Below are 17,812 nucleotides of genomic sequence, written 5' to 3'. Positions count from 1 at the left end.
CATCTGCCCTCTGTCCCTCCACTTGACCAGGCTCATTCCCCTTTGAGGGCCCTTTGCCCTCGTTGCCTCAGTCTGCAACGCTCTGCTCCCAGATCTGGGGTTTCTTCTTGTCATTCAGATCTCTGCTCAACTAGCTTCTCCCAAATAGATCTTCCCTAGACACCTAGTTCATGTGGTCTTCCCACTCTCCACCTGCCACTCACGCTCTGCCACATCGCTGTGTTTTAGTGTTTGCATCACACATATGATCATCAAAATTTTTGTTCATGTATCTGTTCGTTATCTACCTTCACCCACAGGAATGCAAGTACCATGAGAACAGGACCCTTGTCAGAGTCGTTTGCCCCTCTGGCCCCAATGCCATTAAACAGGGCACATATTAGATGCTCATAACAAATACCCATCAAATGAATGCATCTCTTGATCCTGCTAGCAGGCTATGACAATAGTCTGGGCGTGAAAAAAATGTGTCTAAGTGATACATTGATAGTGGGAATGAACAGTTTAGAGAAAAAATGAATAGAGTTTGGTGTCTGAGTATGAGCAGTGAATTAACAATCTGAGACAAAGATTAATGCAAGGTCCCCAGGGTTACTGCAGGAAGGTGATACTCTTGGCAGAAATATAAAAGTTGCGGTTAAAAGCCACACTTAATGAGGATATACTACATGGCAGGCATTGTGTATTTGTTCCATTTATTTTTCACAACTCCATAAAGTCGGCATCATTATCTCTCTTTTATACATGGGAGGTTGAGTCAACTACCCCAAGCTGATCGGTTAGATATCTTATTCCAGTGAGTGAGGTTGATTTGGTAGAAAGTACTAATTTAAGGTCAGTTGAAAGTTGCAAGTAAAGCATGAATAAGAGTAAAAATTTACTAAGTCTGGTCTCCCTCGCATTTCACAAGTTGTTGGGCTGAAATAGGTGTGAAATATGTGTCTCACAACCTACCTTGGCACTCAGGGCTTCTTTTGCAAATTGGTCTGAGCACCTGTAGACCACCACGATTGTCTTCCTCATTCTGTAACCATGCCGGGCTGGGGGCTGGAAATACCTTGAAGAAGACACCCAACAGGAAAGTGACTAGATGGAGGTAAGAGATGAGATCAGTGGAGCAGAATGATACCAGTTACCTTGGAGACAACCACCTGGAGGGTGATAGGACCCCAGAGAAATTAACCAGAATGCAATACACAAAACTTTTTGGTTTCTGTTTTTTGCGCCAACCATCTGATAAGTTACTAACCTAGAACATGGAAACTAGACTTTGCTGAAAATGAGTTCTATACTAGGGTCCGGAGGAGACACGGTCCTGCTGATGAATCTGGGGCAGTAGAAGATGCTGCGACTCAGCACTCAAGGGTCCTATTACTCACAACAAGAAATGGACATTTTTTCCTCAGTGTATAAATCCCCATGGAGACAGAGTCATAGAGCTCGTGTCTTGTTGATAAAAAGCCATGGGCACCAGATTCACTGGTCACTGGGAGTTTATCAGGGATTGAAAGATACCTTCAACTTCCCTCCTTTCATCCCTGATCCAGATGCACAGCTCAGAAGTACCCACATATTATGTGTTTTCCCAGATTTGCAGCCACTGAAATACCAAGATATAAAATATGTTCTCTTGAAAAGGCCACCGGGGATGGAGTGAAGACATCATCACTCCATAACCACCAAGTCTGGATAGATGTTTCTAACAGGAGTGTTCCCAGAAGCAGGAGAGGAAATAAAGATACTGTGAAAATAAGGAGCTTTGTTCTGAGGCATAAAAGCTGAGCAGATGATCACAATTTCTGTGTGGTTTATGCAGCATAATGGGAAACCCAAAGTCCAGGCAGCACTAGCTCGAATCATGGTTTTCTAGAAACAAGAGCCCAGTACCCTCTCGGCCATGCTGATTATTTGGGACTGTCCAATAGAGCATCTGTTCTTGGTACCCAACATATGTAGTTTAAATTGCAGAAGAGAAGCAGCCAAAGGTTTGGCAATGTCCACTGCACACTCTAGAGTTGACTTCAGCACATGTGGCCATCTCAAGGTAGCTCGGTACAAAGGATAGTGTTCACGTGGACTTAAGAGCAAGGAAACACTCTTTTAATTACAGATGTGATGGCACTGAGAGCCCTGTAGAGTAAACATGTGCCATATGGTAAGAAACACAAGGTATGGAGCCAGACAAGCCTGAATTTTAATCCCAGCTCTAGGAGTTGCCAGTCGTAAGACACCAAGTAAGTTTAATGGAAACGTGATCGTAACCACCTGACAGAGGTGCGGTGAGGATGAACTTGTTGAAGCAGTGCCTGGCACACGTGAAGCGCTCTGTCGATATTCATCCCAAACCCACCCTCACCACTCATCCTCTCCCTACGGCCTTGGTCCAGCAGCTGTGCTTTAACTAAAGGAGGCCAGAGCCCTGACAGGGGCCAAGACGTGAAAACCGACCCTCCCTGCCAACTGGTATAAATACATCCTTCCTTGCTCAGGAGGGAGCGTGCTCGGGACCTGGGAATCTCAATATATGGGCCATGAGTTGCAGGTGAGGCAAGAGTCCTCCCATTGGTCTGAGAACTGATCCAGAAGTGCGCACCTTTTCTTTGGTTTTCACAAGTGCGTGGTGCTCAAATCCATGCACTTTCATCTTGTTACAGTATAGGCTGTAGTCTAGTTGCTAGTGGCTGCAGTTATGGGCGGCCCTAAGAAAATCCCCTGTGTGAAGCCTGAGACTTCCTTCCCCCTACTGTGGGCAGTTCTCTCTTGTGTGGGGAGTAGATGGAGTTAATAGACTGTGATTGTATTTCTGAGCAAGGTACGTCAAGATATGTTTGCTCCTTACAAGAAACAGATTATAGAATCATAGTGAGGAAATGACGCAGTGTCTGCAAGGACCTTTAGAGAATTACGCTTGCCTGCTTGCTTGATGATAGTTGTGTCTCTATAAATAGATTAGGCAGGATCCTGTCCATCAGTGTCTCGATATAAGAGAATTGTGGTTGGTCAACATGAGCCCTGCCATTGTCACTACCACTCTCCCAGTTGGCGTTGTGTTCCCAGGGCTCAAGTAACCTTGGACCAGTAAGTAATGGGTGGGGAAGAAACAGTTCCCCAGGCAAATGCTGCTTCCTGGGACTGGAGCTTTGCCTAAAGAAAAGAACAGGAAGGATTGGACTGCCCCTGGCTCCTCCCTCCCGCCTTCTTCCCCCGCTTCTCCATTCGCACAGTTGCACTTACTGAGGCTGGGCTGCAGGGGGCAGGCGGCCCTCTGTGATCTTCCCATGTCCAGCACGGGCTCATTCTGTACCAGCTCTGGGGAATGAGGTTGTACAGACACTGAAGGCTCCCAGCCTCAGGCTAAGGGATCGGGACCAGTGTCACTCATACCTGGCCTTGAGAAGAAAGGGAGACCAAAAGGAGTTGGCTATGGCCATGGATACTTCTTAGTAGCCATTTCAACGACATCTGGAAACAAACTGTCATCTTCAGGAGAAACTATCTATCTTGAAAACCCTCAAAACACTTCAAAATTTATTATTAATAAAATAATATTCTTGAAATGAAAGTGATAAAATTTATCTTAATGCATGAAGAGATAAGACTTTGCAAATATATGCTGGGTCATCACTTTGTTTTGTCAGTCATCTATTCCCTCTGACCCCCTCTGACCCGCCCCCCCCCTCCCCCCCACTCTACTCCTCCTTGCCTCTCTGTCTTGCTTTGCTGGGAGTTTATGTCATACGTTCTTCCTTTGCATTCTCTCTCAGCCTGAAATCCTGAAAAGAAATCCCTCTCAGCACGGCCCCAGGTTCCCCAGGGCACAATCTGGTGCCCCAGGCCACCCTCCCATCCTAGCGCAGGCCCATGGTAGCACCAAAGAGTGAGTCGCCTGCTCTAGACTGAGAGGGTTGGGCCGACACTGAAGAGGCAGCCCTGAGTAAAGCTGAGTTGTCAAATGTTGCAGGCGACATAAGCCAGAGGGGTGTGTGTGTGTCACTCAAAGGTGCTGACACAGGCGAATCTGATCTGGGGCTGGCAGATGCTTAACCAAATAAGACAAATGGAGTGTATCCTGCCACTGTCACTGCTGCCCTCACAGTTGGCATGGCTGTCTCAGGGCTCAAGTAGCTCAAGTAGTGGATGGCGAAGAAACAGGTCCTTGAGTATACGCTGCTTTCTGGGACTGGGTTCTCACCTGTGCTGAAGCCCTGTGTGCTTTAAACAAGTTAAATGTAGAGCCTCCATCTCTTCATCTGGAAAGTGGAAGTGAAAGATTATCATGGCAGCAAGAGTGCCTGCTACGGGTCGGCACGTAGCAGGCACTCAGTGAACAGCAGACATTGTGATCATCTCTGCCTCTCTGTCTAGGAAATGCCTTCAAGGCCCATAAATTCAGCTAGCACCTCCACAAGCCAACACCTCCCAAATCTGTATACCCAGCTCTGAAGTCTCGATATTGACGTCCAGATTTCCCAAGGTACCTCAAACTCCAGAGCTCTGAACTTGAAGATAGTGAGTACCCACACCCACTCCCTAGCCTCTCATAACACCTACTGCTCCCGTTTCCTCTCTCTGGGAGATGGGAATCCATTCTTTCTGCTTCCTTCACCCCCACTCTCCCAGTCTGGTCAATTTCCTAAATTTGCCTCAGATAATTCCCTTTTGACCCCATTGACTTAGTTCTTCTCCTAAGAATTCCTGATGGACAGTCACAGTTGTCTTTTAGATGATCCCCCTACCCCCAGTCACACCTCCCTGATGCTACTAGAATGTTCATTCTAAGTCCCTGCCTTACTGAAAATCCCTGTCACCTATGTGGCAAGGTCTAGACTCTTTATATGGGCACAAGGCCCTCCGGAGTGAATCCCAATCTGCTTGCCTCTCCCTCTCATCTGAACCTGGTCCCTCAAGTGTCCCCTTGATGGTACCTTCCCATCCTGGTTGGTCCACGTGTCAGCTTCCCAGTCATCCTCCCAGACTCCTCTCAGGCATCTACCTCCTCTCTGAAATTTGCCCCCAAAAAATCTCTTGAGAAAAATTAAGTACTCTTTTCTATGTTCCACAAATACCCTATGCACCCTTCCATTATAACAATTATCACATCTTTTTCATAAACTGCTTTTTTTTTTAATCAACCCAGTTAAACTTTGGCTTCCTCAAGGGTCCATAAATTTGATCTACTTCATCCATTTCTACAAGGCCAAAAACAGTATTTAGTGGTAGTTCAATACATGTATGTTGAATGAATGAATGATCAACATCCTTGCATTACATAGTTTCCATCAGCCCCACAATAGCAGATCAAGTTTTGCAGAATTACAACCCTTGTCGACTGCATAAAGCCAGTGTGCGTTAGTTGCCTGAAAAGGGGGGAGTATAGGAGTGATATTGCTTTTGCTTCCATTAAATTCAAAACATATATTTATGCAAAATACTATTCTAGATGCTAGTGGAGACAATATAGATTTATAAGCCTGTACACTGACCTTTAATAAACTTAAAATTAATTGGAGAGCTAGTCACCTAGACAACCAACTATAACAACTAACTAGAGTAAAACGAAAAGTGCTAAACAGAGGACTTAACACCCAAACTGAGTAGACTTGTCTTTGTACCCTGCAGTCTCATTTCTGCACTCCCAGCCTCCAATAGCTTCCCGCTGGAGCCTTTGCCACTATGGTAATAGATTAATTAATTGTGTAATTATTTGATCTTTTTCCTCTATGTATATGAGCTCCAAGGGGGCAAGGACCACATTTGTCTTATCCACCAAGCCAGCCCTGGCATCTAGTGCAGTGCCTGATGTGTAGTAAGGGCTCCGTGACTTTGAGGGGGAGAGAGGAAGAGCAATTAATTTAACTGTTGAAGATCAGAGGAGACTTCACAGGGGAGGTACATTAGGCTTTAAAAACTAAGAAGAGTGAGACTTTCAAATTTACTGCAGAGTTCATAAATATTCCACAATTTTTCTTCATTAGACTTCTTTGAATACTCATTTTTTTGATCTGTGGTTACATGTCTTTCAGCTAATTTTGCAATAATATCCACTCTTTAAAGGCATATATGGAAAACTATAGCTTTCTGCCAGAGTTTACAGTTTAGCTGTGGCTGAAGGAGTTTCTCCAGAGAGAAAATCAAATAGCAGTGTAAGCTGGAATAAAGTTATTTTCCTTACAGGTGGTACAGACTAAGTGCTGAAGTTGTTTCAAAGAGAGTAGAATCCCTCACTGGAGACCTGGGTGGTTTTCATGGGGACAGTGGGATTTTATATCAGCTTCGGAGATTTGGGAAGTCCCAAGAATGGAGGAGAACATGGATGGGGGATGCTGAGAGACTGATAGAAACAAGTAGAGGACAGAGAACACATCAGGAAAGGAGCAGAACACAAAGTGACAAGAGGCCCGGTGGTAACAGGCTGCCCATACCAAGCTAAGGAGTCAGGACTTTAGTTTATATGTAGTTGAGCCAGTTCCAATTTTAAGGGTTGAAAAATAAAATATTTTAGGAAGACTAATTTGGCAGTACTTTTCAGGAAGCCTAATTAGGAGGCTACTAAAGAATATCCAATTAAGAAACAATAAGTAAAAAAGAAGTTTTTTTGAAAGGCATTATGAGATGTAAACTAACCAGTTTACTTTCTGATTGTTAAAGCATCCCTCAGATTTTGTCAGTGGGGACCAGAATGTAATAGAACCATTTCAGAAACAGAAGAGAGTGCAGGAAGAGTCAGTTTTGGAAGGAACAGGAAAAGTTTGGCTTTATATGCATTTGCTTTAGGGACAGTCTGAACGAAATACCCTGAAGGAAAATGGGAATGTAAGAGTTTACTCTTATTATTATTGTTGTCGTTATTGTTATTATAACAATCATGATGGAAATTCATTGGTATAAGCCTCCAATTTAAAATACCATTAACCTTGATATTAGTAGTCCAAACCCCTCAGTCTTTGCTGTGATTAAAAGGAAGTGGAATGGGGGGCTGGTGGGGGAGGGAGGGATGTCACCACATCCTAGTAACTGTTTTTTTTCACCTTAAATATATACAATTTTTATTTGTCAATTATACCTCAGTTAAGCTAGGGGAAAGGGGAGGTTTGTCTAAGAGGAGTCAGAAATGAGATTAACTTGGTTCAACTGCATTGGACAAAATATATACCATGAAGTCCATATGGCTGAATGCATCAAGGTAACAGCCATGTTCTGTAGTAACTGTATTTATAAGGTGAGTGATGGTGAAGTGAGGCGTTGCTTGGAGAGGGTCCCATGGCCATCCAACAAGAAGGCTCATGGGGTATCAGTACCTAGAATTAAGCCTTTGTCCGTACCTTGATTTGGTCAGAGCTGAGGAAACAGACTGGTCCTCAATAAACTAGTAGGAGGCTGAAGTCAAATTTATGAGCAATGAATTTTTCCCTTGTGTAGTAATCTCCCCAGTCAAACCAGTGATTGGAAAGTAGCTTGGGGAACAGGGACCTCCAGCAAAGGGAAGTGGATGAAGGTGAAGGGTATTACATCTGGTCTGTGTGAGGCCTGATGTGACACCCTGCCTACAATAGAGCATTTGTCTCTGCTTACTGAAATATTCATGTCCACCGTATTTGGAGTCTTTCTCTCCTGGATGGTATGAGATGAACTCTTACTTTTTACTTTCCTTTGCTATGCTCCAGTTCAGTGGACCCCAAATGCGGTTATTGCCTGTGGAGTACCTGGGGAGCTTGTCTAAATTAGAGTCAGGACCCCATCCCCAGATTCTTTTTGGGGTGTCCACAGTGATACCTAGGAGTCCAGATGGCTGGCAAGCCTCCAGGAGTTACCAAGCCGCACTGAGTGACTTTGAACCAATCTGACTTCGCAGGCAGGTAAGGCTCCCACCTCCATGCCTACTTTAGCATGAGCAGTTCTACCTGTGCCTGTTTTATTTGTCTTCTCTTCTGCCAAAGATTTGTTTGAATACAGATTTTCGGCACCTTAAAAGAATCGGTCAATTATTTATCTAAGTTAACCTTGATCTTCTGATTAGCACTGTTTTTCTTCGACAAGGTCATAAAACAACTGCTTAGAAGCCCATCATTGAATTGTAATCACATTCACTCATTCAACAATTATTTATTGGTCATCTTCTATGCGTCAGGCAACGTGCTAGGTACCAGAGACCCAACAAAGAACAAGAAAGATAAGACTTCTGCAGTCATCCTCTAGTGCAAGCGATGTGGATGGGGTGAAAATAGACAACTTAGGAGTAAAACAATCATTTCATATTGTGATAAATGCTATGAGAAAAATAAGCAGGGTTCAGTGGGAAAAAATCTCAGAGGGGAACATAATTTAGACAAGGTGAACAGGAAACAAATCCTTACAGAGGTGACTTCTGAGTGCCACCAGGCATGCTGGCTGCTAAGAGCTTGAATAACATAGTGACAAGTGGTCATAGAATTGCAAAACTGGAAGCAATGATGTGCTGGAAGGTTAGACAATGAGGGTCAGAGAGGTGATGGAGGTGGCGCAGCCTCTGTCAGTGGCAAGGTCCATGTGAAACGGAGAGACTTCTACGAAAGGCAAGGTGGTCAAGAGAGCAGAGAGTTCATTGCGTGTCAGAGTCACTACACATGATGACAAGAGTGGAGGTGAAGAAGCAGAGTCTGAGCCGGGAGCTAAACTCGTCAGTGCATGAAGATGAAAGGTCAGTGGGAAAAGCAGATGACAGCATGGGGAGAGGAAAAGGGAGGTTGAGCAGGACACACGTGCTTCACAGAAGCAGGAGGGTTTTGCTGGGGGGTGTCCTGGAAGCCACAGGGAAGGACAAGGAAATAGCTCCCTGTCTTCTGGCCTGAGGGACAAGCTGCCCAAAGAATTGAAGTTTCATCTACTTGAAAAAGTGCAAGGGAAGCAGAGGTTTGGGGGCCATCCAGGTTTCATTAGAAAAAGTCATGGAAAACAAACATTCCAGAAGTCTCTGGAGATTAAAGAGGAATTCGATGACCACAAGCTGAAGATCCAGAGGGCACAGTGGAAGGCTGATTTCGTTTTTCTTTTTGTTAATGGGGCAGGGAGAGAATTAATTGGGGCATATGTAGAGACACACAAATAACATTCTGGATAATAATGGACAACCGGCGAACCTTGAAATTCACTAGGTCACTGGGATAAAATACTATTATGATGAAGACTGCTATTAAAACCATAATAGCAATTATTATTTATAGTTGGAGTTGTTGAAGACGTAGCAGCAGAAGTGTAGTGGCAGTTTGATTTCAGGGCTGTGCTAAGCACTTCCCATGCTGTCTACCAATAACCCCATGATCTTTCAAACCTCAAGTCGAATTTTACATTATATGTGAAAATTTTCTGGACTACAAGTTTTTGATCAGGGTAAAGAGGGATTCAAGGCTTTCAAGTCACCCTGGCAGTCTCTGAGAAGACCGCAGACAAATGCTTTTAGAGTTGAAACCCCAAGTAGTTGGCTCAGTGGTGTGGAGGAGATTGGCAGCTGTTTTATGGGGCTACGCAAGTTGGCGTATGGTGATCAGGGGTTACTCAGTCAATATTCTTCCACTAAAAAGAAGCATCTCTCCTTAAAGCTCAGCTAGTGGAAGGACTGTGAGGCCTGGAGGTGACTCCATACACAGTGCTTCATTCCTCTGCTCTTTTTGCTCAATTTGCTAGAAAATTCCTAATCATCCTTGAAGACCTAATTTGACTCATACATTCATTCCTTCATGTAACAAATATTTGAGAGCAATAACTAGAGACTACAGACCGTTCTTGACCCCGAGAACATAATAGTAAATAGATCTATATCTATAGTTATCTACCTCTGTCTATATATATACACACATCTCCTCTAGGAAACGTTCCCCAGCACTTCCTCCACACCTAGGCTGGTGGCCCTATGCTTTACTCCCCCCAGCACATCATTTATTCATTCATTTTTCCAATACCATGCTGACAACCCTACCTGTATAGCCTCAGTCCAGTCTTCTCAACCATCTCTTTCTAGTCTAAGTGAGATCATATTACTTCTCTGCTCAGAACACTCCAAAGCCTCTGTAGTTTAACCAGAGTAAAAGTCAAGGTTCTTACAAGTTTTGTCACTATCAGAGGATGCCACCTTGTAAACCCCATCTCCCATGTCTTCCTTTACCCAGTCACTTCCGCGAGTTGTAGGAAGGATATAGTCAGATGAAGAGCAGACAGTACATGGGTTGATTCATCCCACTGACAAGAGAAATAAATTCTTATTCCACTTTTGATACAATTTTATGTAGCAGGACATCAAGTAGACTTTTTTGGTTTCCCTAGTCTTTCTTCACTTGGGAAAGAGGGAAGGGCTCATACATGAATGAAATTGTATGATAACATGATTATAGTTATGAAATTATTGTGATAAATGAATTTAGAAAAATAAAACATTTTCCAAGGGAGAAAAATATATATCACTTTTTGCAAGTGCTTGGAAAACTGAAGTAGTCACCAGAATTTTATAATTGGCCTTGCTACAATTTTAAGTTGTAATTTATTACTTTGAACTGTTCTGCGCATTACAGAATGTCCCCCAAAACAACAAAAATTTCAATCCAAATACAGCTACATTTTGTATCTACAATCAGATGCACTAAATCAATGCTTGAAGGTAACACACTCCTTAATAGCTCAAGAATCGTTGACCTACAAAACGATGGAGTTATAATTTTATTGCATTACAGGCAAAGCTTAGATAGAAAATTCAGGGCCTTTTCCTTTCTATCTTGTGTATACCTTTTTTTTTTTTTTTTTGCGTTTTGTAAGATTATATAATTGATACCCACAGATGCAAAGACAGTACAAAAACAATAACAAACTTACTATGATCATAGATTCAAATCAATAACTAGTAGTTTTATCCCAATAATATTCAGATAATTTAGTATGAGAGTATTAATGTAATGCAGCACATGAACATTAAATGAATAACATCATAGTAGCCCAAATATATATACTATAAAATGTGAAGCTTTGGTTCAAAGTGATGCATGGATACCATTTTCATCGTTACGTTTTCTATGAAGAAGCTTATTACAAAACGTATATTCCACATGCTTTGCTAAATTGTTCCGGCAGCTTACACGAAATGTGTGCCCCTTGATAGCGTTTTAAAACAAATATTTTAAGTTCCTTATCAAATACCCACATTTGTGAATGTGCTTTCAACATTTCCCCTTCTCTATTTTAACAGAACCCCAAGTCCCACATGTCCGAGGAGCCCAAGAATAAAGAGGAAAATCTACTCAACTCTGAGAGGCCTACTAGGGTCTTCACAGAGAACAACCACTCCCAAGGAGAGGCTCAAGTTTTGAGTAGGATCACAGGGTCACCAACAATTCAGTTGATTGAAAAACATCACGGGACTAAGACCCTTTTCAGGAAGTTCAGCGAAATGAATTGGCCAGTGGACATTCGCCCTTTAAACAAAAGCTTAGTCACAGATAGCAAATGGAAGAGAATCGATGCAACTCAAGAAAAACGCAGGTCTTTCCTTCAGGAATTTTGCAAGAAGTACGGTGGGGTGAGTCGTCCTCAATCCCATCTTTTTCACATGGTCTCCAGGATCTATGTAGAAGATAAACACAAAATTTTATACTGCGAGGTACCAAAGGCTGGCTGTTCCAACTGGAAGAGAATTCTGATGGTACTCAACGGATTGGCCCCCTCCGTGTACAACATCTCCCATGATGCTGTTCATTACGGGAAGCATTTGAAAAAGCTCGACAGCTTCGACTTAAAAGGGATTTATACTCGTTTAAATACCTACACCAAAGCTGTGTTTGTTCGTGATCCCATGGAAAGATTAGTGTCTGCATTTAGGGACAAATTTGAACACCCCAATAGTTATTACCATCCAGTATTTGGAAAGGCAATTATAAAGAAATATCGGCCGAATGCCTGTGAAGAAGAATTAAATAATGGATCTGGCGTCAAATTCAAAGAGTTCATCCACTATTTGCTGGATTCCCACCGTCCAGTAGGAATGGACATTCACTGGGAAAAGATCAGCAAACTCTGCTATCCGTGTTTGATCCACTATGATTTTGTAGGAAAATTTGAAACTTTGGAAGAAGATGCCAATTACTTTTTACAGCTGATTGGAGCTCCAAAAAAGCTGAAATTTCCCAACTTTAAGGATAGGCACTCTTCTGATAAAAGAACCAATGCTCAGGTGGTGAGACAGTATTTAAAGGATCTGACTAGAACTGAGAGACAATTAATCTATGACTTTTATTACTTGGATTATTTGATGTTTAATTATACAACTCCATTTTTATAGTGTGCATTCATTTTCTAAAACCCTGGATGTACTTCATGATGATGGCCTCAAATCAGCTAGCTGTAATTTTCCTATAATTCTCTCTATGAGAAAAATTTAACTAAGTGCAGTTGTCTTGATTTAATGAAGATTTTTACCGAAGAGTATGAAACCAATTGGCACAAAGTTATAGGAAAATTACCACAGAGACATGTAAACAACTTCAGTTGCTCTAAAATGTTTGGAAAAGAGCTGCTTTTGCATTATGGATTATATTATAGAAGCAATAACCTAGCCAGCTGCTACATTAGGTACAACTGCCTCTTGCAAGGGTAGGAAAAGCGATCTAAAATGGCATGAGTGTATGTCGCCATCCTGGAATCTGTTGTCTAAAGTGTATGGAGATATTTTTTAGCAGTCTGTGGCATATGAATCAAAAGTTGCATAGTCTTCTTGCACCCCTGGAAATCTTTCCATCAACTGTAATGATAAATCAATTTGGAAATGGTGTTTTGGACCTGAACATTTTACTTTAGATTGGAAGGCATGATGTGATTTACAATATGAGAATATAGCAGAAAAACCAGATGAATCTATGGCTTTTTCTATTCAACAGCCAATAAAAAATGCACAACATGCTAAGATCAAAGCAACAAAAGTAACCTTCCTCTTCCAGAAAAACTTGAGGGAATTGATTCTGTTTCCTTTTGAGCCCTTTTTGGAGAGACAAAATGAACGTAACCACGAAAGGTCTTCACTTTTGAAGCAGGCGACTGAGAAATTTAAGCCTCATCAGATATAAATGTGCTCCTCGTTCTGGTTTAATTGGGCAGGGGGGAAATTGTTTCAGGATGGAATAATCATCAAAAACAAAAGTTGCCACTCTGAATATAGACCTCAAACAATAACAAAGTTTTATAAGAATATTATTTGAATCAAAGCACCATGTGCATAGCTTTATATGTGGAATGTACTCTAAGAATAGCTTTTGTCTAATTATTCAGCTTGGGAATGACTTTTTAAAAACTAATATACCACTTCAAAGATAGGTTACGTTCTAGAGAATAAACATAGAGCCCCTAGAAACGTTTTTTTAATAGGCTTATGCATAAACAAAATAAGGTATTTTCTTTTCAAGTTTAAATATTCTATACTAACAGAATCAAATACTATTGTATTCAAGCAGTCAATCAAAGTCTTTGGAAAATAGGACCATGTGTCACCCCTATGGAAAGTTGTAATGCATTTTGGAAATTTTTCCCAAGGAACCCTAAGTCTGCAGACGCGTTTGGATGGGAAATTTATTTTAATTGGTCGACGGTTACTCTGAGTTAAGCAAACCGCACATTCAAACCCTGTTTAAACACATTTCTTGAATATGTTCCTCTTCTCAAACTATCGGTTTTTTGTGTTTTGTTTTGTTTTTTTGGCTGTGTTGGGTCTTCGTTGCTGCACGGGCTTTCTCCAGTTGCGGCGAGCGGGGGCTACTCTTTGTTGCGGTGCGCTGGCTTCTCATTGCGGTGGCTTCTCTTGTTGCGGAGCACAGGCTCCAGGCACACAGGCTTCAGTAGTTGCAGCATGCGGGCTCAGTAGTTGTGGCACGCAGTCACTAGAGTGTGTGAGCTCAGTAGCTGCGGCACACGGGCTTTGTTGCTCCGCAGCATGTGGGATCTTCCTGGACCAGGGATCAAACCCGTGTCCCCTGCGTTGGCAGCTGGATTCTTAACCACTGTGCCACCAGGGAAGTCCTATCATTTTTTTTTGTCAGTAAATATTCAGTAATGCCTCTCAAAGAAAAGTAGGTATTAATATATGAATATTAATAGACCGAGATAGTTACAATTGTGCTTATTTCATTTTGACTTCCCATTTCATGGCTGAGTTTTCATGAACTGCTTCATTCTTTACACCCGCCTGCCGCATCCCATCTGTCTCCCGAGGAGAGGGGAACTGCAGCAGGCCGCCAGATCATAAGTATTAAACCTTCTAAACCAAACTTTTGCTACTTTTCCACTCCATTTACTCTTGCCTCTAAACCATACACTTAAGCTGTGCTCTCCGTTTTTAAGTAGTTTCACTCTAGAGTAATCTAAATTGTATAATTTAAATTTTGCTATACCGTGTAGAGTGGATTCCTAGTCAGTTAGAGACATTGAACTTATCTTTTTATGGAGAAAACGAGAGAAAGAATAGAAAATATGCCAAGCAGCCTGACATTTTATTCCTAAACTACACAAAACTAGTTTTAGATGGGATCTGTGATAAAGGATAGGGGAAGTTTTATCAAAGTTATTCCTAAAACCATATAAAGAACAAACAAAAAACCTTTCTTTTCATAACTTTGGGGAAAAAAATGGAAACAAGCGTCCTCTCTAACTAACATTTCTAATGCACTTAAGAGGATGGAGTATACATATAAATATATATATATATATATATATTTATATATTTATATATATTAAAAAACCAATCATATATATGTATATATATGATTGTTTGGCATCGGCGGTAGAGAAGAAGGGTGAGAGGAAGTGAACGATACAGTGCTCTCTAGCAAAGCCGTTCTATATCTTACACTGTAAAAGCTCCTTTCCCGACCCTTTCCGCAGACCCTATGTAACCGTAGGGAGCCCTTCCATCATTCTTTTCCTCAGTGGACTCTCTGATGCCAGCTGGCATCCTGTGTGGTTGACTTCTAGGGGCCATGTGTGTTTTTAGGTAGGAAGAACATTTTTAAGGTAACTGCTCTCCCTTTTAAATGATGTCTTTTCACATTAGGACCAAAGAAGCCATCATCATCCTGGATTCCTTGGGATTTTAAATACATTTCCCGTTTATCTCCCCTGAATTACTCTATTTCTTAGACCAGCTCACGTTCCCCTTTGTCATTTCTGCCTGAGTATAAATGCCAAGTGTAAGCATCACTGTTCCATTGGGCACTCACCATTTCTTGGATTTAGTTTCCTAAAGGCAAGTGAGCAAATCTGGACTCATCTTCCAGATGTCCAGTGTTCCCATTTTAACATTAGCATGCTTTAGGTGTAGTTGTTAGTCCTCTAATTAAACCCTAAGGATCTTATTTATTTTTATAGACAGCAGTAACACAGGCCCCTTCACTCTGTTATTCTCCTGTCTGGACTTACTATTAGGGTAACAAGTTGGCAATTAAGCCCAAAACTACAGTTATTTAACCTGGTAAACTACCCATGGATATGCATTATTGATGTGATTGTGTCCAGAAACTGCCGTAAACTTCAACGGAGACATTTTTGCACAGGACACCCAACTTTCTGATTTTCACATGTATTTGGAAATATCCATTGTCAATGGCAACATGGGGCCACTTGCTAAATTCTCTAACTTCAAGGTCTATAAATATTATCTAGCAATTCAAGAACTACTTGGACACCATTTATAGTGACAAAGAGGAAAAAAGACTGTTAATTACACTTTTTTCATGAATAATTACTCTTCAAAAAGGTGCTATCTCCTAAACACTGTATATTAGTGCTTAGCTGAAGGGAATATATAAGCAGATACAGAGAATGTTTGAATATTAAAGCTCTCTTTGAAAAGATCACTTGCTGAATGTATAAGTTGGAATTAGTAAGCTGGGGCTGCAATAAACATCCCCTACTCTGAATTCTCATTTGGCCCCTTGGGGCATCTTTAAAACTCTAGGCCTTTGTGGAATATGGTGAAGCAGAAACTTTGCCCCTGGCTAACATCCCCCCTGTGTCCTGATATTTGAAGAATGGTTGACCAAGGTGTTTAATAGTAGCTCAACCACCTGAGGACCTTAGACCAGGGCTAACATAATTTAGTTCTACCATTAGGGTCATACTGTCTCAATCTTAATCATAATCAATATAGTAATATTCATAATCATAACTAACAGTTATTCAGTACTTAAGTGCTTTTCATGCATTAATTTATTTAATCTGCATGGTCAATCTAAGTTAGGTCTTGTTACATGCACCCCCATTTCCCATGTATAATAAAGGAAACTAAAGCAGGGTGTGCTTTAGTTAAATTACCAGCTGAAGAGGCATAGCTGGTAATTAGGTGGGGAGGCAGAATGAACCCAAGCAGCAAATACCACTACCAAACACTCTTCTTCTTTTTTTCTTTTTAATTAATTTGTTTATTTGTTTTTATTTTTGGCTGTGTTGGGTCTTCGTTGCTGTGCGCAGGCTTTCTCTAGTTGTGGCGAGCAGGGGTTACTCTTCATTGCAGTGCGCAGACTTCTCATTGTCATGGCTTCTCTTGTTGTGGAGCACGGGCTCTAGGCACGCAGGCTTCAGTAGTTGTGGCATGCGGGCTCAGTAGTTGTGGCTCGCGGGCTCTAGAGCGCAGGCTCAGTTGTTGTGGTGCACGGGCTTAGTTCCTCCATGGCATGTAGGATCTTCCCGGACCAGGGCTCGAACCCGTGTCCCCTGCATTGGCAGTTGGATTCTTAACCGCCGAACCACCAGGAAAGCCTCAAACACTCTTCTTAGAATAGTATAAACTTAACTACTTACTTTTGGTTTCTCTTACCTATATTCAGAACAGCCAAAGGCAAGAAATATATATTGGCACCTGAGAACTTTTTTGACATTTCAGATCAGCTTATTTCTTTATTCCTGTTGAGTTAAACTGACAAATTCAAAGATTTTATAAAAAATTAGGCTTCCTCTCCCTCCTCCTTTTTTTGTTTTCCTAGTTGATCATGAGACACAAAGTTTTCAGAAAGAGAAAAGAAGTCCTTGGAACAAATTTAGTCTAACAGAAACAAAGTGTCATTTTGACAAGAAAGTCCAGACAGATACAGCAGTGGGCAAGGTCACGGGGGATATAGTTCAAGAGGAAGGGAGTTCGGCCAGTTTTCCGCACGTCGGCACTTGATGGCCATTGAAGATGCTCGTGACTCAGCAAGTCAGCCAAAGGGAAAGCTCCATGACTACTGTTAGAAACTAAGCAATTGTGCTCGTATCTTTTTCCTGAGTTCCCATCCCCAGTACTAGTTTAGTAGTTAGATAACCCTAAACTAACTCAGGAAGACTGTAGAAAAGAATAGAGGAGCAGCTTGACTTAAACCAACTGAAAACCACCATGAAAAAAGTCAAATTAAATAAGTGCTCAGCTAGAAGAAGGCAGACTTTTCCTAGGCCTGCGGACGCTCTACCTGAGGAAGGCCAACTCTGAGTCCAGCAAAAGAGTATTGCCCTGCATCATTTAATTCTCAGGATTGCCTCGTCCCTCCCGTCTTGGTTTTTCACCAGGATCTTATTCTTCCAGGTGAATTTCTTCAAATCCACTTAAGCGATCATTTTTTCTCATCTCTGAGCCTCTGCTCAAGTCTTACCTTCTATTGAAATACTTTCTCTCTGGACATTCATTTCATGCTAACTCACCAAGGAATCTTTTTAGACTAGTCAATTTTCAAATCTTATCTCTTCATGAACTCTCTCATCAATGGAAAAAGGCAGAATGATCTCCTCCTGATATGACATGCATCCGATTCTTCTTCTCCTGCCAATTAATGCAGGCATT

The 17,812-nt window shown here is 41.7% G+C and overlaps 1 protein-coding gene across 1 annotated transcript in view; it reads left to right on the top strand.

Annotated features, from left to right (window-relative positions):
• The window catches only part of CHST9 (carbohydrate sulfotransferase 9), a 201,359-nt gene extending 189,061 nt beyond the window's left edge, over window positions 1–12,298 (top strand). Inside the window, exon 6 of the mRNA XM_068563451.1 lies at window positions 11,210–12,298. Coding sequence (XP_068419552.1) covers window positions 11,210–12,298 — 1,089 coding nt within the window. The remainder of the gene's footprint in view (window positions 1–11,209) is intronic.
• Window positions 12,299–17,812: the final 5,514 nt, after the last annotated feature.

Source organism: Eschrichtius robustus, chromosome 14 (genome assembly GCF_028021215.1).
Source record: "Eschrichtius robustus isolate mEscRob2 chromosome 14, mEscRob2.pri, whole genome shotgun sequence".
NCBI lineage: Eukaryota > Metazoa > Chordata > Mammalia > Artiodactyla > Eschrichtiidae > Eschrichtius > Eschrichtius robustus.
The sequence above is the reverse complement of the archived record's forward strand: the minus strand, read 5'-3'. Positions and strand labels throughout refer to the sequence as shown.